This window comes from Cyanistes caeruleus, chromosome 18 (assembly GCF_971803275.1).
Source record: "Cyanistes caeruleus chromosome 18, bCyaCae1.hap1.1, whole genome shotgun sequence".
NCBI classification, from domain to species: Eukaryota; Metazoa; Chordata; class Aves; order Passeriformes; family Paridae; genus Cyanistes; species Cyanistes caeruleus.
The window spans coordinates 12,620,713-12,644,724 of record NC_141718.1 but is presented as its reverse complement, the minus strand read 5'-3'; the positions used below and the strand labels follow the sequence as shown (position 1 = coordinate 12,644,724).

The window sequence follows — 24,012 nt, the reverse complement described above, 5'->3', positions numbered from 1 at the left end:
GACAATTTACAGCATCAGTTCCTTAAAAGGGCTTCAGTCTAAAACTCCTGGAGTCTGATTTTCAGGGACTTGGATTCTACAGCCTGACAGAGCAGCTCCACACTGCAGTGTCATAAAAGAGCGGCAAATTATTATTTAAAGACCTGTTTCCTACTTCTGAAGGGACACTTGAGCTCCAGGAGGCTGCTCAGCATGCCAGTGCTGTGCAAGAGAAAGATGCTCCCAATTTTTAACAACTGTACCAAATCTCCCTGGATATAAACAACAAATCTCCCTGTAAGGGCTCACAGGACGGATTTATCTACAGACCAAAGAGAAGGTGAAAAAGGAGATAATAAAACAGTTTTTGCCTGCCAGCTCCACAGCTGTGGTTTTGGTGATATTCCAACAGCCAAAGATTGAGTGTGGATGCTGGGAAGATGCCGCTTACACAGAATCTCTAATTGTAACTGTGTGGCTCTGCTGGAAGTGAACAGAACACAGCAAGGAATGAACAAGCCCAGCTCACACTCTGCTCCCAACACTTAACAAGCACAAGGGATGCCCGTGGAATTTCTCCTAGAATTTTATTTCCAGCAGCAAGGCTCTGCACCATTCTGGGTATCCCTGTCCTTCCTGACAGCATCAGGCAGAGGAACCCAGCAGGGAACCGAGACTGCCCCCATGTCCCAGGCACAGCAGAATTACAGCCTGAGCACCCACAGGAGGTCAGGGAGCTCCCAGCAGCCCAACCCTGGGACCAGAGCATTCCTGCAATCCTGGCAGCTCAACAGCTGCCCCAGTTCAGCCAAGCAGAGTGGGAATGACACCTGGACGGACCTTGTGCCATTCTGTCCTGACTGGGAGCATCTGGCATCTTGAGGGAGCCAGAAACACTCAGGGTAGTGAGGGACAGGTCTCCAAACTGGATTATCCACCTGAAACCCAGCAAGGAGCTACACAAACACTGAGCTGAGGGTCCCCTTCAAAGCTGGCAAGGCCAGTCTCCATTACAAGCTGTGTTCAAAGGAATCTCCACAGGGAAATCCAAATATAGCTTAAGTTATATCCTGAAATACATTCACACTCTCATCCTACAGATTTCTCTGATTATCTCAAAACCATTGCTTTGCTATGAGCCTCAGAAATCAGCACACCTGATTCTGTATCATGGAATCATGGAAGGCTTTGTGTTGGAAGGAACCTCAAAGCTCATCCAGTGCCACCCCTGCCATGGTAGGGACACCTCCCACTGTCCCAGGTTGCTCCAAGCCCCAATGTCCAGCCTGGCCTTGGGCACTGCCAGGGATCCAGGGGCAGCCCCAGCTGCTCTGGGCACCCTGTGCCAGGGCCTGCCCACCCTGCCAGGGAACAATTCCTGCCCAATATCCCATCCATCCCTGCCCTCTGGCAGTGGGAGCCATTCCCTGTGTCCTGTCCCTCCATCCCTTGTCCCAGGTCCCTCCCCAGATCTCCTGGTGTCCCTCTAGGTATTGGAAGGACAGTTCCAATGAAGTCTTTTTCTTCTCCAGGAGAACACTCCCAGCTCTCCCAGCCTGTCTTCAGGATCTCAAACACTGAATTCCCATCTTACCACTGTTTGCTGGTGCAAATGTAGCTCCCTGCAGGGCTCACACTTAGCCCAGGATAGGCTCACAGAAGCACAAGGGGAGCAGGAGAGACCCTTAGAGACTCAGAAGGTTTTGTCTTCCTTATCTCAGTGTCACCCTGGGCTTTCACTCCCCGCTGTTACACCACAATCAGTGAAATTTGAGCACTGAGGGGTTCAGAGGCTGCATCTGAGCCCCCAGCCTCAGACCACACACTCCAGGAACTTCACCCCAGTGTTATCCAGAAGCCATCACATCTCAGGAGGAGCCAGAACAGCTTGTGAGCAGCCTCTGACTCTGCCTTCCCTTGGGAAAGCAGCACCAAGTGCTCCAACAGGGACCTGCTGGGAGCTCTGGAAGAAGCAGGAGGCACCAGCAGCCACACCAGACCATTTGCAGGGCACCACTCAGCTCCCTGGACACTGCTGACCCAGCAAGTATTTCCTAATTTAAACAGCATTTACAGAAAAATCTCCTGCTGTTGCTGCACAATCTTAGGGGTTTTTTTGCCTTACATAATGATCTAAGTTGTTTCCCAAGGAAGTTTTGCTGTCCAAGATTGGGGGAGTGAGTGTAGATCCAGCAACAGCTTCCCCTGCACAACCAGACAGCTTCCTGCAGGTCCCACACTTCAGCTGGATGGGCAACACAGGGGCAGAGCCAGCAGGGATGCCCCCCAGCTCCTCCTCTCTTAGGCAGCATTCAAGGAGAAAATAAACATCTGAAGAGCTGGAAAAAGCACAAACTGTCAGGGAAGAGAGTGAAATTGCTTGTGGTTTGGGGTGGGTTTTGAGTCTCTGGCTGTGAGGTACAGAGACCTCACAGCAACATCCATCACTACACACGTGAGATGGAGCTGGATACCAATCCCAGGCTCATCCCTGGAGCTGGGAAATGGATGTGTCAAGGGATTTTCCCAGTGAGCTCCACCACCACACTGTATTTGGAACTCAGAAACACTTTTTGGCTGTCAGATCTCAACAGAATTACAAATCCAGGCTCCTGAATTGCTGCAGATCACACCCAAAACCCAACACAACACAGCCAGGAGCAAACACACCCACCCACAGCACAAACCCAACAGCTTCATGAAACACAGAGGGGCTTCAGACAAGAGCCCAGAGGGACAAGGGGGAATGGCTTACCACGGACAGGGGCAGGATTAGATGGGACATTGGAAAGAAATTCTCTCCTGTGAGGGTGGGCAGGCCCTGGCACAGGGTGCCCAGAGCAGCTGGGGCTGCCCCTGGATCCCTGGAGGTGTCCAAGACCAGGCTGGATGGGGCTTGGAGCAGCCTGGGACAGTGGAAGGTGTCCCAGCCCATGGCAGGGGGTAGAACAAGATGATATTTAAAGTCCCATCCATCCCAATCTATTCCATGATTCTGTGACACCCTCGCTGCTTCTTACACCACTGACCTCTCCAGACTCGGAGATTAAGACCTGGTTTTTTCTACTGTTTCTTTTATGGATTAAGTAGAAACCAGTTTATAAAACTCATTTCTTCATCATACTGGAAAATACTGTAGCATTAAAGGCTCTGCAGCCATAGAGAAATATTTATACCCGTGGCCAACTGGGAAATGCTCTTTGGAGTCAGGTGCAAGGACTGCTGCAGGCAGAGGGAAGGAAAGAAATCAAGGACAGGGAGCAGACCAGGCAGAATTGAACAATTCAATAGCTGGGGACATCCTTTTCTTTTCTTCCCAAGAGTGGGAGGCAGCACAAGAGATGTCACAGCCCTGAGTCCCTGCTGTGCCTGAGCAGCACAGCTCACTCTTCCCACAGGAACAAAGATTTCCATGCAGAATTCAGAGCCTAGCACAGCTACCTGTGCTTAGGCTGAGCTCTCCCATTCCTCACAGCATTCCCACAGGGCGCAGGGACAGGAGCTGCACTCCCCATTGCTCACTGCCAATAAAAGGCTCTTGTGCCACCACCTCCTCCCAGCATCACCCGCACCAGACAACAGCTCCCATCCCTGAGAGCATCCATGCCCACATGTGGTGCTTGAATTCCTGTCACCCCCACATGCTCCATCCCTGAAGTATCAAACACAACGAGCCCACCCGCACAAGTGCTCCAAGGCACATTTCCCAACAAACTGACATCTCCCATGTCCTTTGTTCAGTTTTTGGGGGTATAAAGCCAGTGAAATCTCTGCTTCCCTTTTAGGCAAGAGAAATTCCAAAAAGCACTTGAATTTGAGCTCACATGCCTGAAGTCAGGGCATGGAACATGGAAACCAACCCTCTTGGGGTTATTACTCTCCCTGGGTTCAAGGAAAAAGGGATTTTATGACAATTCAATTCCAGAACTCAAATACCCAAGGGGATGCAAGCGTGTGGCTCCAGAGGTATTTTCCCAGTGAGTTCAGCACACCACAGCTGGTTCAGCAGGGCTCTCACAAACCACAAGCTCTATGTGACAAATGGCTCAGCTTTTCCCTTTGCTTCCTCTTTTCGCCTTCCCCAAAACCAAGAAAGCACAAACCGACCCCAAACAAGCACATGGCAAGTGTTGGGCTGAGATTGCTGAAAGAACACGTGATTTAAATCTATTTAAAGGCCAACTAATCTGTAACTGGCTGCAGTCAGGGTGGGCACAGATTGGGAATGATCAGGGTTAAGGGAAAGCCTGCAATCCTGGCTGCAATCCTGGCTGCAATCCTCACCAGCCTGAGAGCTGCAATCCCTGTCAGCCAGAGGGATGCAATCCTGGCTGCAATCCTGGCTGCAATCCTGGCTGCAATCCTCACCAGCCAGAGGGATGTCTGAAGCTCGGGTACTCACCACCTCCACAGATCACAGGAATATTCCACCACAACCTATCCAGCAGCTTCCCAAGCTGGTTTCCAGGACAAACCCCTGCCCACACTGGGACCCAACACCAAAGAGCCTCAGCAACACCAGCCAAGCATGATTCAAGGAAGATTTGGCCATACAGATCTTCTGTAAGTGAGCAATAAGCACAGCAATCTGGAGTTTACACTCCATTCTCCAGTGCTTTTCCACTTTAATTTGGCTGCAATACTCACCCCAGTGAAGGGGCAAGGAAAAACCTGGAAGATACCTTCTGCTCCAGATCATTCACAAATAGCCCTTGTCTCTCTGTGCTTCAGAGAGGGGAAAAAACCTCCAGAGGAGCTCAGGACAGGCAATTTGTCAGACAAATTCCCTCAGAGCCACAGTGCAGGACCTAGCACTGCCTGCCAGGAAGGTTCCATGAAACATCTCAGGAGGATGAGACATTTTCCCAATGGCAGCACTTCCTGCTCAGAAGCATCTCTGATGTGACTCCATCCAAACAGTCCCTGCTGGGGGAGTGCAAGATGTGCTCAGGGCCGGAAAACCAACACTGCCAAGCTGAAAGGGCTCTGAAAAACAACACCCAGGCTACCCCTCACCTCTCTCCTAAATAAAATCTAGCTTGAGCTGCTGCGTGGCTGAGGAGCACACAGAGAGCAAGCTCCTTCCAATATACAACGTATCCAAGCTGGGTGCCAAGTACAGGGGCTCATTTCCTGAAAACCTGTGTAAAACCTGCAAAATGCAATCAGACCTCAAAACCTTTCCCTGCCAAAATCAGAATCACAGCAAAAGGCACCGTTCCCTTCCCCTCGTTCCATTGTCCTTATTGTTCCATTGAGGACAATGTTGTTTCTGCAGTGCTCCCAATGACAAGGCTCCCACCCCAAATACAAAGACACTCTGAAGTCAGCTCATCGTACTGCACATCTCTGGCATTGCCTTTTACACCACACTCCTGCCTCTCTCATGTGCACAGTGCTGGTTTTCTGACACCTCAGCAACAGCCAGGAGATAAACTAAACCATAGTGCAGGTATCAGCAGATATGGGTGGCAAAGAGACTCTGTGTTGGAGTTTTTATGGGAAAAATAAATAAACAATTAAACAGATAAATTAATTAATGATAAAATTAATGTTAAAAAAATTACCAGCAAGCACTGACACTCCTCCCAGCACTTCGAGCTATCTCCTCTGCACCTCTGGAGAGGCTGATGTGGCCCTGGCTGACAAGGGCCCTGCAAACATGGGCACACAAAAAGTTTCTGGAGGTGCTGGTTTGAGGCTTCACCAGCTCTGCAGGGCACCAGCAGCTCCCTGAGCTGGCATGACACAGAACAACTCCAGCCTCGCTCCCACCTAACACCGCTGTGGCTCCCCAAAAAAGGGCTTCCACTCCTTCCCTCCCTGCAAGAGCAGAATTAAAGGAACTCAGCATGAGGAAAGGATCTCAGTACATGAACAGAAGGAAACACTCCAGGAGTGTGTCCTTGGTGGCAGCTGACCCAGCATGGGGACACTGGTGTCCCTCACAGCCCAGAAACCAAACCAACAGCTCAGCAGCTTCGGTAAAACCGCTGAGCAGGGCTGTGGGGAGCTGGGCTCTGGGCATGGAGCTGGGAATGGCTGTGGGGAGCTGGATCCTGGGCATGGAGCTGGGAATGGCTGTGGGGAGCTGGGAATGGCTGTGGGGAGCTGGATCCTGGGCATGGAGCTGGGAATGGCTGTGGGGAGCTGGATCCTGGGCATGGAGCTGGGAATGGCTGAGGGGAGCCAGGCTCTGGGCATGGAGCTGGGAATGGCTGAGGGGAGCTGGATCCTGGGCATGGAGCTGGGAATGACTGAGGGGAGTCAGGCTCTGGGCATGGAGCTGGGAATGGCTGAGGGGAGCCATGCTCTGGGCATGGAGCTTCCAAAAATGCCAGAGGAAGCCCCCCAGTTGTGCCAGTTCATTGCTTAGTTTCCAAACTAAAATGCCGAAGATCCAAAAGTGGAAAATCCCACCAAGACTTTGGTGCAAAAGTCCACCAAGCCCTTCAGCTACTGCTGAGCTTATCACATCAGTGATATCACACCAGTCACAAAAGGTCTGGTCCAGATCCCCTCACCTCCACGGCTAGCAGGATAATCCAAGACCTGGGCCAGGCCTGACTCACAAGCTCGGTGGCTCATTTGTAAGCAAGAATGAACAAGGAGTGACCACACACAAGGTTCATTTGACAAATGCTCTTTACTACACAAGAAATAATTGTACTGAAGCAGATGAGAGCCTCAAGCAGTCATTTTTCTCATTACAGCCTTTGCTTTCAAGTTTTTACTGGTGCTTCAGCCCTTGGGAATTGTGCTAAATGATCAGCATAAAGATCAGCCACAGTCAACTCGTGTTTTATCTTTTCTCACCAGCACAGCCAAGGACATAATACCACATATGGCAGACAAAGTCAGCATTAAAACCCAATTTTTATTCCTATCCCACCAATTCCTATCTCATTTACAATATTCAGACTGGTTAAAAAACCCTGGTTTTCCAGACTACAGACTTGAGGGATGTATTTGTTTCAAGCACAGGACTTATCCCATCTTTCCTGAGACTGAGGGTGGATAGAAGAGCTCAATTCCAAGAATTTTTCCATGCTGCAAGCATCTCTTTTCTACAAGCTCCTGTCAATGTTAATGTTTTCAGTACCAAATAAATTTCCCTCAGAGACAGCACATGAACTACAGTCTGTGACCTCAAACATCACTCTAAAATCATCACACTCCTGACTTCTTGCCAGCTTTCAAACAATGCTCAATTATAGCCCAGGATCTCTGTGTGGATGAGGTGTTTCTTAGGGATAGATATCTAGATGCAGAATCTCCTTCTGGATGAAATATTCCTTAGATATCCGGATGCAAAGCCCACATGGTTGCATAAATATACATTTTCCTCTATTTTAAGGCATGAGATGAAAGAAAACTTCATATTTAAAAGCTGAACTGTTGCCTCTCAGCCCTTGACTATGAAATCCTCAGTTCAAGAACCACTTTCCTACATGTTTATGTGGAGGCAGGTTTCAGGTGTGTGTCCAGCGCAGACATGGAGAGAGGTTCCTTCAGCTCCATCTTCTCCCTGAACAGGACTTGCAGCTGCCTCTGCTCAAGGCAAACACCCCATATCAGCCAACAGCAACAACTTCTGCAGCCTCCTGTGACACACAGAACTTTATTCTGTGACAAATCCATGCTCAGCTTGACAGTCAGCATATCCTATTTCTGGGAGCAGTGGCCAGTGGAGGCAGCTGCCTGCTTCCAGAACAGATTCCAGGGGGCAGGAAATCACTATTTGAGAGCAGAAGGAGGGATCATGAACTTGAGTACTGCATACAAGGTGCCTCTACGACCTCCACTAGCCAGGAAACGATCAGCTGATCCTTGCAGGACACACTCCTGAGGAGTGTGAAGGTCAGCAATCCTGGGAAGAGCAGGTTTCCCATAAGAACTGAGGAAACAGAGGGAAATGCAAGCAGCACAGCAAACCATGTCAGCAGTGGGAATGCAAGGGGCAGTGTGGCACAGTGCAAGACCTTTCCCATCCCTTACAACACCACCAATAAAGTATGTTGGCAGCTGATATTCCAGATGCTGCAGATGCCAAAAGTTTTATATAAAACAGAAATCAAGAGTTAACCACTTACTGGGCCATGACTGGGGCTGAGGGTACTTTTGGATCAAATCCTGCAGGAGCCCGAGTGACCCTGGCCAGTAACTCAGGGACAGTCCTGGCACATCCCAGCTGCTTCACTGTGACACCCAACATCCTTCTGCATTGAGTCCCAGGGCCAGCACCAAGGGCAATGGCTTCCCACTGCCAGAGGGCAGGGATGGATGGGATATTGGGCAGGAATTGTTCCCTGGCAGGGTGGGCAGGCCCTGGCACAGGGTGCCCAGAGCAGCTGTGACTGTCCCTGGATCCCGGGCAGTGCCCAAGGCCAGGCTGGACATTGGGGCTTGGAGCAACCTGGGACAGTGGGAGGTGTCGCTGCCCATGGCAGGGGTGGGACTGGATGCTATTTCAATTCCCTTCCAATCCAAACCATTCCATGAATCTGTAATCCAAGATATGCTCTGGGATCAGTGTTCAGGGCTGCACATCTTCTGCAAAAACCCTACAGATATTGACTGTGGGTTACCAGGAACAGCCAAGAGGGAAGGCAAAGTCATTGACCTTCACAAGGGAGGGCTCTCACACATAGAAAGGATGAATTGCAGTTTTCAGCCAATTTCCCAAGTGCTCAGACCAGACTTTCAGTGCATTGTGTTGCAAGACAACTTGTGTGGTGCAATAAATGCTCAGAGGTTTTAATGCAGAAACATTGCAGTTGTTTCAGCACAATCTGAGTCCTGCCCTTCGTGCTCCCCTGGCTGCAGCCAAGCCTGGCCATCATGTCCCTGCACAGGACACCTTCACACCTCCCAGAACACCCAGCTGCCATCCCACCCCTTTGCTCCATGCAGGAAAGGTTCACATTAACAAAAGCAGCACCAGAATATCCAGAGTCACTGCCTCCCATTCCAGAGCCACTCTGGGAAGCCAAGGGGTTCCAAAGCAGCCTGCTGTACACACAAAGGCAAAAAAGCAATCCACGAATCATGGAATGGGTTGGAAAGGTCCTTAAAGCTCATCCAGTTCCACCCCCTGACATGGTCAGGGTGACATTTCACTGTCCCAGGTGGCTTCAAGCTCTGTCCAGCCTGGTCTTGGACATTTCCAGGGATCCAGAGACAGCCACAGCTTCTCTGGGCACCCTGTGCCAGGGCCTGCCCACCCTGCCAGGGAACAATTTCCTTTCAATATCCAATCTTAAATCTACGCTCAGCTTTAAGCCATTCCTCCTTGTCCTATCATTCCAGGGCCTTGGTGAACTCCCTCTCCAGCTCTTTTGAAGTTCTTTAGCTGCTGTTTTTCAACGAGAAAAACCCCAATTTTACATGTTGCTTGGCCAGACAACTCTACAACCCCCTCAGCTGCTCAGGCTCCTCAGAAACAACAGGATTGTGCCAGAAGGCCCCAGAATCCCACTGCAACCCAGGCTCTGGTGTTTCATAGAGGACATTAAAAGCCTCCATCCCCAAGAGCTCGTGTCCAGCAGTTCCTGTCAGGAACAGGAACTTCTCCTGCAGGGACAGGGCTGGGAATGGTTTATTTTTAGCCCTCAGCATCTTTAATTTCTGAAGGAGCTGTATCCAGTGCTCCCTTCTACAAAACACTTCCTCCCCTGCCTCTCCAACAACTGCAAAACCAGACTGCAGGGACAGAATGCAGGGTTCTGGCTGCTCTTCAGGACAAATCCCACCCAAGGAAAGAAGCAGAGAGGCAGCACACACAGGCTGGGTGCTTTGCCAGTGCAGGGAGACAGGGAAAACAGGAGAAGCAAAGAGACATTTGCCACATGTCCCAGCAGGATCCGTGCAGTGATCCACGCTCCCAGTGAGGTGTGAGACAACAAACAAACACCAGAAGTGCAGCCAGCACCACAAGCAATCCAGCTCTGTGGAGTCTTTCCAGAATTTTTCATCTTCTCCAGTCAACAGCAGGGAGATGAATGTTGCTCTCTAGTTTTAATTTCCCGTGCGGTGAAGTGCACCTATTTATACAATTTTTTAAACAGATAAAGGCCAAGCTTGGCCTAGAAGCCACTGTCTGCATCCACATGCTCCTTGAATGACTCCAAGGGGTGGCTCCTGGCCCTTCTCTCCAGCAGGACCCTGAGTCCTGGGGGTCTCACAGGTTCAGCAGCTGGAAGGGAAACCAAAGGACCCCAAAGCACACAGAGGAGGACAGGACACAGAAAGTGTCCCAAGAGAGAAGGAAGAGGCCAGCTGAGCTGCAGAGGAACAGAGCCCAGCACTCAGCTGGTCTCCCAAGCCAGATAAATAAAGCTGTGACCACCACCCTACTCCTTTCTTCCCAGGATCCACCAAACTGCTTGAAAACTCTTATGTTTTTTTTACCTTCTCTACCCATTTTTATTTCTTTAATCTCCTGCAGGAACAAAAGTGGGTTTAAACCCTCAATTTTCTATCTATTTTTATGTTATCAGAGGTTTTAAAAAATAGTGTAAGAGGGGACAGAAGCCAGGCCACTGAAGGGAATTCTCCCATAGGAACATATTCCAGGAGCTGGACTTTGATGATCCTTATGGGTCCCTTCCAACTCAGGATATTTCATGACTCTATGATATTAAGGAGCACAGAGCAGTGAAAAGCAGCACAACGCCCTTTTCCCAAGTGAGGGAGCAGGATCACATCACATCCAGGCTCACTTAAGCTAAGCTGTTCTGACTCCAACACTTGCACATGGGTGCAAATTCTTTTTATAGAGACCTGCCATGGCACAAACACTTCTCATGAGGTAGTGTTAAGGGATAAAGGTGCAGCAGCAGGATGTGCCCCCACAAACTGCCATCACAGGACTGCACTAATCCCACATAAGGATTTCAAGCACCTCTCCTGGGTTTACATCAAACCAGCAGTTCCATAAATAAACCAATCTGTAAATTAAGACTACAACTAATGCTATAATGGTCTATTACACGGTAGAATATATTTTGAACTTGGAAATTAAAGCTACACCTAATGCGAATAGCAGAGTTTAGGTACCTGCCCCTTGGGACAAAGGGCTCGCTACTTATTTCCTTTACAAGGCAAATGGAAAATAAGCAGAAATATTTGGAGGATGGTGCCTTGAATGTCAAACAAAACTCTAATTCCCTCTGTACCCATGAGGATGTCTCAGTTCAGGGTAATGCCTGACTTAATATTGGTGCTTTAGCTACTTTACAAATTCACCCTTCCTAAAACTACAGAAATTGTAAATCTTCATGGAAACACCCTCGACCAAATTATCAACACTAACCTCACTACATTAAAGATGAAAGAATTAGGATTGTTCATCCTGGAGAACAGAAGGTTCCAGGGACACCCCAAAGCCCCTTCCAGGGCCTAAAGCGACTCCAGGAGAGCTGGAGAGGGACTGGGGACAAGGGATGGAGGGACAGGACACAGGGAATGGCTCCCACTGCCAGAGGGCAGGGATGGATGGGATATTGGGCAGGAATTGTTCCCTGGCAGGGTGGGCAGGCGCTGGCACAGGGTGCCCAGAGCAGCTGGGGCTGCCCCTGGATCCCTGGCAGTGCCCAAGGCCAGGCTGGACATTGGGGCTTGGAGCAGCCTGGGACAGTGGGAGGTGTCCCTGCCATAGCAGGGGGTGGGACTGGATGGATTTTAAAAGGCCCCTTCCCACCCAGGCCATTCCATGATTCTATGATTAAAGATTTCCCCCACGCCCCAGCCTGACACCCCAGGCCTTGCACCGCAGCCTCGTGACGGAGAGAAGCTCCTTGCCACGATCCCACTGCTTCCTACAAATTCATCACTGCCTCCCTGCAGCATCCACAGGGATTCCTCCGTAAAGCTCTCGGTCTCCACTGCCTGCAGAATGTGACTTTCACAACCATTAAGCCTGTTCAGGTATTGTGCACTTGGAAATCAATTTTACAAATCCTGATGGGATCAATCCTGTTCTCACGGCATGTGCTTTGTGCTTAAATTAATCTACAACATTCCAAAAACAGGGAATAACAGCCACAGGCAGCCAGAGGTTTCATTCCTGCACTGCAATGGCACCTTAGGGCTGCAGCTGTGCAGCAGAACTCAATCCAGTCCAGTAATTACAGACCTTATCTGTGCTGGGATACAGAGCTGCAGCCTCTCAAGGTACTTACAAGTGGCAATTCCAGGCTGGATGTCTGCAACTGTAAGGAGGGGAAAATGGGCTTGTTACAGAGCAACAAAGCACAAATTTCCAGACCTTTACAAGTCAAGTTTCAAATTCAAAACTAAATTTCCAAGGAGCTTGCATCCATAGGTTTTTCCACTCTGAAGCAGAAATTTTTACTTTTTTCCTTGTGAAAAGGAAGGGGACGGAGAGGGAGAGGCAGATGCTTCACCCAGCACATACTCAGTGTTTACCCACAAAACAATGTAGATTCCTGGGAAAACAGTTCCAGGGCAGCACCCAGAGGGGACATCCCAGAGACTGCAGAGGCAAGAAAATAGGAAAATTGCTGTCCATCAGCTCCTAAGCCAATCCCACTCCTAAAAGGATCAGAAACACCACTGGGTCTTTGCTTCCCCAAAGTGTTCCAGCAAAACACTGTACTTATAATAAGCTTTAACAAATAAAAGCCTGATAGAGGAGTAAAGCACAGCTTAATCCCATAAATTTGGCTTGCCAGTCCTCAGGCTGTCCCAGTGTCAGGCAGCTCCTCCCTCAATTCAGAGTGCCATGGAAGTGGAGTGAACAGACCTGTGGGGCTGTTTCACAAGGTCTGAAACATGGTCTGTGTAACAGCCTGAAGGGTTCAGACACAGAAATCAGCAAGGCTCCCCTGGCACTGACAGGACAAGCCATAACAGGACATGGCTTTACCTCATCCCCATCAGCATCCAGAGAGCTGAAGGCAAACTCACAAAAAGCATCAGAAATAATCATAGAATGGTCCATGAAATGTGTCTGGAAGGTACTTCAGGAGGCCTCAGGTCCAGTCTCCTGCCCTGAGCATCTGCATCCAGACAAGGCTGCTCAGGACCTTGCCTATGCCCAGCTGGAATAGCCATGAATTCCCTGCACTTCTCCAGATCCCTATCCCAGTATCCAGTCCTCATTCCCAAGTCAACATGCTTCCATGTGTCCATGCAGGATTTCCCACATGTTCTCCCAGTCCTGTGCCTCACCCTGCCACAAGCAGAGCCAGGCTCTGTCCTCTGTCTCACATCCTCCACCATGGAGCTGTGGGTGTCCCTGTCTCCTCTGCTCCAGCTTCATCCTAGCAGGTCCCAAACCAGACTGATGGCCCAGACAGGGCACCCCAGGGCACTCCTCTGCTGAGCAGAGGGGACAGTCCCTTCCCTCAACACTTCTGTTAACACAGCCAAAGCCACCACTGACTTCTGGTCACTCCTGGTCACCTTCTTGTCCCCAAGACAAGGCTCTGCAAAGCTGATTCCAGCAGCAACCCCAGGGCAGCGCTGGTGCTTGCCTCTGCTGAACACCACAGGGTTCCCACCACCCTGTTGCTCCAGCCTGTCACAGTCCCTCTGAAATCCAGACCTGTGACCTCTGTGCTCCACTTGGCATCACCCACAGCCTGGCTGTGAGCGCACTCACCCGTTAATAACCACATTACACAGCAAATGCTGCAACTAATGAACTGTGATCACAGCTACCAAAAACAAATCAAATTAGATGTACTCCTAATCAATGCCTGAGAGGATACAGCAAACTAGAGCACCACCAGCACCAGCCCAGCTCCCAAAGGGAGTGAGTCCTGCATCTTCTGTACAATTCCAAATGGGAGCTGATAATGTGCCATGTGTGGCCATGTAAATTATGCAGTATTAAGATTATTGTCACCTTTGTACCATCACAAAGTAACTTTTAGTTTGAGCACTCTCTTCCTCCTGCTTATAAAAGTTCCATTCCAGCAGAGATGCAAAGCCAGGAACCTCAAGCAGACTCTTCCCAGCACAGACCACAGAGCCCCAGCTGACAAGGAATGGGAAACTCTGCTGGGATAAAATAAAGCCATGGAGTAGTTCCACCTGACCACGCACTATAAACCTGCAGTGCTTTGTGCTCCACAAGCCCTGCTGGGAAACACTGCAGCGGCAACTTGGGAATAATAAACAGCAAATAAACAGCATCAGTCACAGGAACGTGCGTGCTCAAAAACATTAAAGATGGAAGGTTTCAGTCTTCCAAGAACAAAGGATGGGTCTGCTGGAGAATAGAGCCCTGACACCAGACACCACCTGAGCGCTCCCGGATGGAGTTCTCCATAAAGGGCTTCAAACCAAAGGCTGAAACTTTACACAGAATCATGGAATCTCCTGAGCTGGAAGGGACCCACAAGGATCATCCAGTGCAGCTCCAGGCTCTGCCCAGACCCCCCAACCTCCCCACCCTGGGCATCCCTGGCAGCGCTGTCCAAACGCTCCTGGAGCTCTGGCAGCCTCGGGGCAGTGCCCATTCCCTGGGGAGCCTGGGCAGTGCCAGCACCTCTGGGGGAAGAACCTTTTCCTAAAATCCAACCTAAATCTCCCCTGACAACTTCATTGACTCCTTCATGAGCTGTGGGCACAGCTGCCACCCCCACCTGCTGTGCAGCATCTCCACATCTTAAAGATAAAATCTGCTTCTTTAATTGTGTGGTCTCCACCCCTGCATCGTCCTGGAGAGGAGGGGCATGCCTGTGTCCCACTGCCATGAGCACATCCCAGTCACCCATGTGCATGCTCCAGCCAAATCCACCCAAACTCACCCCATCTTCCAAACTGGGACCGGTGTATTTTTCAAGCGCTTCCAAGAAGAGCCACCACTCCTGACAGTTGCAGAAGACCTGAAAAAAAAAGTTTGTGGAACCACCCCTGTGCATTTCACAGGAAAAGAGAAACTTCAAAAATCGTGAAGATTTCCAGAGCTGGGGAACTAGTTGCCATGGATATTTGCTGCTGTGACAAATACTCTAATTCTGTGCTGGGGTGAGTGACAGGCACAAAGCACCAAGTCAGCTGGGAACAGCAACACGGCGCAGCTGGAACACAGCACACACAGCCCCACATCTCTGGGAGCATCCCTGAGGAAACTAAGCCATGGACCTGAACAGCACCTGGCCAAGTGACTCACCAAAGGAGCTTTGCTCCCATCCAGGCTACCCAGCCCTGCTGTCACATCTGTGGCTGTGCCACGGGAAGGAGAGTTCACTGTTCTTTGAGAGCCCACCCAGCCACAGTTTTTAGGTGTCTGTGCCAACCAACCAGCCTGCAGTGAGATGATCTTACTCACAACAGCAATACACAACCAGCAGGCCCCCAAGGACAACATTTTCCTGCTCTGTTTCTTATAAAGTTCCTAGAAGAAACCTGCTCTAGCTATTAATAACAGATTAAGAATCACTGTTTTGTGTTAAAGAAGGAGAAAGGCACTGACTCCCACTTCACCATATTTACCCCCACATGCATTGCAGAAGCTGCTTTAAACAGCCACGTGTGCCCAGACAGTGCTCTCATCCAGAAAGATTTGGAGAATTAAGACTATTTTTAGGAAGTGAAGCACCTCCCCCTGTGTCACTGCAGGGACATACATCTATCCGGTCGTGATTCAAAGCAGAAATAGCCTTGAAGAGTTAGATAAAAATTTTTTAAAAGCCAGGAAAGTGGTTACTAACACAGCTTGGTGTGAAAAGAAGGGCAGGAAAAACAGAGGTGACAATGGGTTTGGCCACGGTCAACAGTGCTGGCACAGCAGCGGCTCCATCAGTGGCCGTGTCACAATGTGACCTGTGAGCAGCTCCAGCCCCACAGCAATGCTCACAGCGAGAAGCAGCATCACCTGCAGTCAGCACAGGCCAGGTACAAAACAGCACTGCCAGGAGCCCTGGCTTGCAGAGGGGGAAACAAATCCCAAGTGCCTGGAAGGGGACCAAAGAGGAGATTTGCTCCATTTGTTCCACGTTGATGGCAGAGCTCCACTGACACGCAGTCCCACGCTTCCCATCTGCGTGTTTCATTCCAGCGTTGATCCGTTCGCAGCCCGAGGCTCAGCACCGGCCCTGCACACACGGCTGTGAGTCAGCAGCACTGCCCCAGCACCACACACACATCCAGCTCTGTTTTCCTCCAGCTTCAGCTCTGCCTGCCCAGCCCGCAGCCATGGGAATATTATGTCATTAATTATTAAACAAGCATTTTGATCGAAACCAAACAAAGGCTGATGCAAAGTGTAGAAAGATCCCTGCCACAGTGCTGTAGGAACTGCTACAATAATTGAACAGTATAATGAGGACCTGAAGGGATATTTAACACCTCCAGATAGTGCTTCCAAACCTGAGCTATCTTATTTAGGAATAAATCTCCAGGATGCTGCCTGCCCTCCTGACAGAAGGCTGGGACAACTCACATTTCAAGGTGACAACCTGAGCTATTGGCCATCAGCTGAACAGACCTACAGCGAGCAGCGGGCTCTGATATCACTGATAACACTTCAGGCACCTAAAATTACCACGCTGAGTTACCCCGCTACAACAGCTGATACACAAGCACAAACTACAGAGAAGCTCAGTAGTCTGACCTGCTGCAGGATAACTCAACCTACAGATAGTGAATGTCATCATCGTTCAGAGGTGAGTACAGAGCATATTGCACTGATTGGAAACTCCTTTTCAGGGGAAAATGAGGCAGGATACAAGGGATACTGCATGGAAAAGCACAGCAGGTTCTTCAAATACTCCTGACAAGAAGGATCAGTTCCTTTCCCAGTGACTCACTGTGGGTACAGAGGATGACAGGCCATACAAGCACCAACTTAAACCTGTAATTGGAGCAAGCCAAGTCAGAGCTGAATACGTATCTCCCTGGAAAAAGACAGGCAGGGGAGCTGCAGGAAGAGGCAGGTGATGCCAGTCACCTCTGCAGGCAAAGGACAGCCGCCTTGTTTCTGGAGCAACATGATAGCAGACGGACCAAGGGCTTGGCAAGGGTTTTCCAGGGGTGAACACAGCCATGGATGTCCTGGAGCAGGAGCCAGTCCACACCAACCTCTGCTCCTAAAGGTCAGCACAGCCCCTGCTGTCCCACTCCAGCAGAGCTGAGCGAGCTCCAGCACCATGCAGGAGAAATGCAGGGCTGGACAGTGACCCCCCGCCCTTGCCTGGGACAGCAAAGCAGAACTGCACCGGTGTGTGCTCCAGCAATGGAAGCTGGACCAGGAGACACCAGAAAGGGGTAACAGGCACCTCACTCAGGTAAGGACCCAGCCCACAAACACCCTCCATACCTGCAAACAGCTCCAGGAGAAAAAACTGCCATGTGAGCTACCTGAGGGATCTCCATGGGACCAACATGGAGACAGCAGCACAGGCTGCTGTGCTTCCAAACAAATCCAGACTGCTCCACCCCCTCCAAGTTTAGTTCTGCACAAGACAAACCAGTTACTTCTTCTACAATTACATCACGTTAAGTATTTGGCCAGTATGGAGTCATGAAATGGTTTGGGTGGGAAGGGATCTTAAAGGTTCCACTCCTCTGCCACAGACAGGGACCTTTCACAAGATGAGGCTGCTCCAAGCACTGTCCAGCTTGGCCTGGAACACTTGCAGGGATGGGATGAGGGATGATATCAATCCCATCTAGGCAAATGAAGATGATATGGATAGAAATAAAGCAGAAGGATGGTTCATGGCTCTTGTCACAGTTTGCAACCAGCAAACAGAACCAGGCAACAGCTGCAAATCCCCTCACCCAGCACTTATAACCAAGCCATGATGGGAACATCCTTAAGGATAAGATCTGTGCCTCACGCCCTCCTGCAGAGTCAGCAGCAGTTGCTGTTTGGACTCAAGTGAGCCCAGCCTCCTCCACAGCACTAAACTGGGAGCAGAGCAATCCAGGCTGGAACCAGCAGCCCAAAGAGCATCGTTCCCCCCACCCCACAGCACCTCCCAAGTGTCATGTGGACATGCAGCGTCCCCACGGAGCAGTGGCAGCACCGTGTCCCCAGGGACAAAGCACAGCAGAGAGCTGCCTCCAGAATGGGCAAATAACAAGGAGCAACAGCAAAGCACCATATGGATCCAGAGAGTGCCATGGGAAAACAAGCTGACTGGGAACACCAATTATTCATCACTGTTTAAAAACAAGTAGCTCCAAGTCACCAGGAGCTGCAGAGCTGCCCTGGAAACCTGCACACTCCAGCACCCAAAGGGAGACAAACACTCCAGGACCTGTCTGCAGAGGGACAGGATGTCACAAAAATCATTACAAGAGAACATGCTGCCTCATTCTACCATGTACAAACTAAATGTAAGGAAAAGTTTTCCCTTCCAAGGCTGGTCCAACACTGGAAGAGAGGCCTGGAGAGGCTCTGCAAGCTTATACCTTGGAGATTTCAGGGACTGGAGCACAAGTGTGATGAGGAACAGCTGAGGGACCTGGAGGGGCTCAGCAGAGACCTTCTGGCTCTGCACAATTCCCTGACAGGAGGGGGCAGCTCAGGAGGCTCAGGCTCTGCTCCCAGGGAACAGGGACAGAACGAGTGGGAACAGTTGTGCCAGGGAAGGCTCAGGTTGGTTACCAGGAAAATTTCTTCCTGGAAAGGGTGGTCAGGGTGGCACAGCTGCCCAGGACAGTGCTGGAGTCCCCATCCCCTGTGGAGGGATTGAAGAGCCGTGTGGATGTGGCACTTGGGGACATGGGTCAGCGATGGGGGAACAGCTGGATCAGAGGCTCCCAGAGGTCCCTCCTGGCTCCCTCAATCCCCCTACATCTGTACCATCAGCAGTGGTTTTCAAGCTCCTTCCTGAACTCCCCTCCTCAGCTTTCAGAGGAGTCTCAGCACAAGAAACAGAAAAAAACCTCTGGATTGTGCTCAAGCCCTGATGATGCCAACCAAGAGTTAACTGCTGGATAAACAAGAGCTGGTGAAGAATGCTGCTCTGTGAAACATAGCTTTTCCAGGGAAATGAGCTGCAGGATGACCCAGACAAGACAGCTAAAGTGCCCCAGGCACCCATCACTGCTCTGAGAGGGGAGTTAATGCTGCTTGATGGAGAAACCTTTCCCTTCCCAACAATGACATGGTTTTCCCCTCTCTATTTGTCATTGCTTTCATTATTACGCCCCGTGCCCACACAAAGCACTTCTGAAGGCTCTCCAGACACTCAACCCACAGGTACCCAGCTCCAGCCCATCCCACAGAGGAGCCAACACATCCCAGAGCTCTTAGAAAGGTCAAGAAGCTGCTGGGAAAACACGACACCCTTGGAGCATCCATGGTCACATGAGCCAACGCCAACCTTCGATGAATTAATACTCACCTGAAGATCTTCTCTAATCTCCTTGAAAACACTTATCTGTTCAAGGTGATTACATTCTCCCATACAGAGCTGCTAATTATAGACAATGATAAATCTGAGTGGCAGCCTGCAAGAGGAGTTCAGAGAGAGAGTTTGGATCATTAGCAAGTCAAGCAGACTAGTCCTGAATCCCCAAACTGCCTTCCCACGCTGGCATCACTGAATCAGCCAAAAAACTTGGTCAAAAACAACCTAGGAGGAACAATCAAGAGCAAGTAAAATGGTCCAAACGTATCGCTGTGGATTTAGGAACTTCCTAAACCCCCACACCTCACTCCAGAGGAGGGTACTGCACAGCAACTCCTCAAGAATTCCTCAGCAATTGTTATTTTTTACAGGTTCAGAGCAGGGAATACAAAGCAAAGGCACGTGAAGTTTCCCTGGCAGCAAGACTTGATGTCTTCATCGATGCAGCAAAGCTACAGGACGCTTTAAATGCTCCATTTGGGAAAAATGCTGTAATTAGAAGCTTTAATTCAGCAAACTGTCCCTGTGAAACCAATTGGGTAGCAAACAGGCGTCGCTCTTGGCTGCTGAAGCAAACCCCTCAGAACAGCTCCAAAGGATGGCACAGCACCCACCCACGCAGCAGCAGCACCAGGGACACCAAGGGGACACCCGGGATTCCAGGAGCTCAACTCTGCAAACCAAAATCCTCCCAGGCAACGTGACAGGCTGGGGTTTAAAGCTAAAGAGCGAGCGGCAGGAAATCCAAACGGAACAAAAAGCTTCTACCTGGAACAAAATCAATCCACCCAAGGAGGCGGCCTGGGCACCAAGGGGCAGCTTTCCCAGTCTAGATAATTTTAGCAGACAAGCAAAATGAAGTTTCTACAAAGCTACTCCTGAGCAGCCACAGCTACATCAGGTAGGCTGTACAGCTACAAAGATGATAACACGAGGAGCATGCAGCAGTTCACCTGCAAGGGCAGGAAAGGAGACTTCTGGTGTGGATCTGCTGAGCTGGGATGAGCACAAAGAGCCAGCAGAAGGCAAGACCCGTGACTCTCAGAACGCCCAAGACCTCTATAGAATATATATATAGGTAGACAAATACAGATATATGCTCTTTATCAGTGAACAGGCAGCAGCCTGACACCTGCCTGGCTCCTGTCATGGAGCTAGAATTTGTATCAAAACAGAACTGCCAGTTTTTACCCCAGACTGACTCCCAGGAGCCCTCCCAGATGAGCAATTCAAGCTGACACAGCCACTATTTCAGAGCGCTGGTTTTGAAGAGTATCATGGAGGCTTTTCTCCACTTAAGAAAGACTTCACCACGTGTTCTGCACTGTATTTTTGTACTTCTGACTCACAACCAAATTAACTCAGTTGTCATCAAGCCCAGCGATGAAAAGAAGCACAAAACCTTCCAGCATCCCTTTTCCCAAGCAGCTGCTGAAGGTCTGCCCTGCCTGAAAGCTCCACAAAGTTTCAACTCCTTCAAATGCTGCTCAGAATCATTTCCTTGGGTGTTTCTATTTGTTGTTTCAGCCTAAACCAGATCAAATGGTCTTAAAATAAGCTTGGTTGCTCCCATCTAAAATAATTGTTGAAGAAAACCCCTTGTTCACTCATGACAGACTCGGCATCAACACATAAAAATAATATCTTGACATGGTTACAAGTGGGGTGTTAAACTCCAACAGTTTTTTTGAGCAGAGTTAATGCATTCCAAAAAGGATTACAGTAAATTAGCTGAATTACTCAGAGGTAACTACTTTTTTGCGGGGGGAGGTTGTTTGGCTTAAGTTCTTCCAGGGTTTTCAGCAATTCCAAGCAGATAAACACATCATTGATCTGCACTGTTACCTGCTGTGGTCCGACCCCAGGACCCAGGTCTCTCAGAGCTAGAAGAGTTTATATTCACATCTGACAGGGAGCTGGAGCTCTACAATCTGCTTCAGGCTACGTGTCAGCAGCTGGAGCTGAGAGGAAATCAGCTGATGAACTTTATGTCAGGAGGTAAAACAGCTTTGGCATAACCTTCACAGAGAATTCCTGTCTCAGGGGGTTTGGCACTTTAAAGAATTATTATTTTATAAAGTTCAACCATCTCTAATATCCAGGATTGTTTCCGTGTCCTGAAGTACAGCAAACATCTGCTGCACAACACTGAAGGTGACAGAGCACTTGTATTCCAAGTGACTAGAATAAACTTGATTCAAATCACAGAATCCCTGAATGGTCTGGGTGGGAAGGGACCTTAAAGCTCCTCTCGTTCCACCCCCCTGCCATAGACAGGGACACCTTCCTGGAGGATAAAAACACCAACATCCACGTTTGCATTTTCACCACTCAAGTGAGACAAGCAGCACGAGAGAAGCTACAAAGATGACACCGCTTTGGATTCAGCCTCACAGCCTCGGGGTGTCTGGCACGCTCCTCGCCGAGCCCACAGCCCGTCTGCACAAACCCACCGCGTCAGACAGCGCAGAGCGCCAGGCACGGCTCGGAATCACTGCCGGAGCTTCCTTCCGTCCCCCGGGAGCGCAGCCCCCAGCCCGGGCACGGCTCGGAATCACTGCCGGAGCTTCCTTCCATCCCCCGGGAGCGCAGCCCCCAGCCCGGGCCGACTTCCCGAGCACATTCCCAGCACAACGTCCCAGGCCATCCTTGCACCGCCGCCGCAGCGCCCGCAGCCACTGGCACTGCTGTGGGAAGGATCCCCAGGATCTGGCAGGGCACGGCAGCAGCAGGAGCAGGTTACATAGCTAAGGGAGGAGGGTTTGGGGTGTTTGCCTGGAAGGTTGTGATTTGGGCAGTTGTAGCAGCCGGAGCTGCTGCAGCAGGAGCGGAGGGATGGAGAGAGAGAAGGATGGGAGATCCAGGGCGTTCCATCATCCCGGGGCCCCGCTGCCCCACACCGGACCCCGACGCGGCTCTGCACGATCAAAACCCGAGTTTGACTTTAAAAGAGAAAAAAAAAACAAACCCCAAACTAAGCAATACGAGGCGATTTTCGCTGTGCAACAGGGAAGCCCCCGCGGTGCGCCCCCCCCTCCCAGCAGCCCCTGCCCGGCGCCCTGGCCCCGGTACCTGTAGTAGCTGAGCAGTCCATTGCTGAGCACGAACCAGCGACGCTGGTAGCCCTTCAGGTAGTTGGTCCACTTGAAGAGCCACCCCTTGTAGGTGTCGGAGCCCGGGGGGGCGGCAGGCGGCCCCCCAGCCGGGCCCCCGCCGCCGCGGCCGCCCGGCTCGGCGCTCATGGCCGGCAGCTCGTGGCAGGCCAGGCAGGGGACGGCGCTGAGGAGTGAGACCAGCCCGCGGGTGCCGCCGCCGCACAGTGCGGCTGCCTTCCCCATAGACCCCGCGGGGCCCGGCCGAGGCTCCGCCGCTCCCGGGGCGGCCCCGGCCCGTCCGCACCGACCGGGGGCGGCGCCGCCGCCACGTGACCGCCACGGGGAGGGGAGGGTGTGAGCGGAGGGGAGGGAGAGGGAGAAGGGAGGGTATGAGCGGAGGGGGAAGAAGGAGAGGGAGAGGGAAAGGAGAAGGAGAGGGAAAGGAGAAGGAGAGGGAAAGGGGAAGGAGAGGGAAAGGGAGAGGAGAAGGAAAGGGAGAGGAGAGGGAGGGGGTGAGCGGGAGGGGGTGCGGGGGTGAGGGGGTGAGGGCGAGGGTGACGGTGAGGGCGAGGGCGGCGCGCGCCCCCCGGCGGCGGGGCGGGAACAGCGCGCCCCGCCCTCCCCCTCACCCCTCCCCCGCCATTTTGACCCCCCGCCGCCATTTCGTGCCGGGGGGCTGGGGCGGGGGAGAAGGTTGAAAACTGTTCCATGTAAATCTTTCCGTAAAAAATCCTCCAGGGTGCCGCCTGCCTTGCTTGGAAGCTACTGTCCAGCTCACCTGCTCCCTCCAACAGCACACGGGCCTGGATTTTGTGCCTGAGGAGGTACCTGTCCACAGGGCAGTGTGGAGGGCAGTGTGGAGGCCTGTGGCAGGTGCTGCCCAGCCAGGTATCCCCATATCTGCTGAGGGTTCTTCCCTTTCCCCTTTCCCCTTTCTCTTCCCAGCCTTTTTTTCCCTTCCTTGTACCCTCTTCCTTTTTCTCTTCCCTCTCCCCTTCCTTCTTCCCTCTATCATCTCCCCTTCATTCCCATCCCCATCATAGATCATGTCTCACTCATCTGCTTGATCCATTCTGATCCCTCTGATCCCATTATCCTCACCCATCACCTTCCCACACTGTCCCAGCCGTGCCAGGGGCTCAGGAGGCTCTGCCAGCCCTGGGAATTCTTCAGAGGGGGCACTGGGCTCCAGGCCTCAGCATTCAGGCTGGGCAGCTCCATGGGTGAAGGTCACTCCATGTGCTGTTCTGGGCTGAGGTCCTACCCCTTTGGAGCTGGGTGAGCAATTCCTCCCTGGAGAGTCCTTCAGCCAGGGGCACTAGGGACACTGAGACAGCCTGTGGGGCCACTCCTGGGTCTGCAACAGCCTGAGGGTGCTTTGGACTCCAAAGGCTGCTTTTTCAGAGAGCCATGGAATTGGTTGGGATGGAAGGGACCTTCAGGTCCATCCCAGTTCCACTCCCTGCCGTGGGCACAGACACCTTCCAATATCCCAGGTTGCTTCAAACCCTGTCCCTGGCCTTGGACACTTCTGGGATCCAGGGGTAGCCACAGCTTCACTAAGCACCCTGTGCTAGGGCCTCACCACCCTCAAAGTCACC

The 24,012-nt window shown here is 51.3% G+C and overlaps 1 protein-coding gene and 1 long non-coding RNA gene across 10 annotated transcripts in view; one reads left to right on the top strand and one right to left on the bottom strand.

Annotated features, from left to right (window-relative positions):
* Window positions 1–22,944, bottom strand: part of OSBP2 (oxysterol binding protein 2) — a 92,429-nt gene extending 69,485 nt beyond the window's left edge. For 2 of the 9 annotated variants that reach the window (XM_086856641.1, XM_086856642.1), the window contains exons 1-2: window positions 22,389–22,747; window positions 14,760–14,837 (exon numbers count right to left, since the gene is read on the bottom strand). In XM_086856641.1, the coding sequence (XP_086712767.1) occupies window positions 14,760–14,837; window positions 22,389–22,654 (344 nt within the window). In that variant the 5' untranslated portion in view covers window positions 22,655–22,747. Of the gene's footprint in view, window positions 1–12,161; window positions 12,192–14,759; window positions 14,838–15,581; window positions 15,725–22,388 lie in introns of those variants that run through there. The other 7 variants (XM_023937778.2, XM_086856640.1, XM_023937779.2 and 4 more) reach the window with 7 other exon arrangements.
* Window positions 15,937–21,526, top strand: LOC147649958 (uncharacterized). The gene is made up of 2 exons (XR_015277885.1): window positions 15,937–16,619; window positions 19,688–21,526. It is a non-coding gene; the product is annotated as an uncharacterized LOC147649958 (long non-coding RNA).
* Window positions 22,945–24,012: the final 1,068 nt, after the last annotated feature.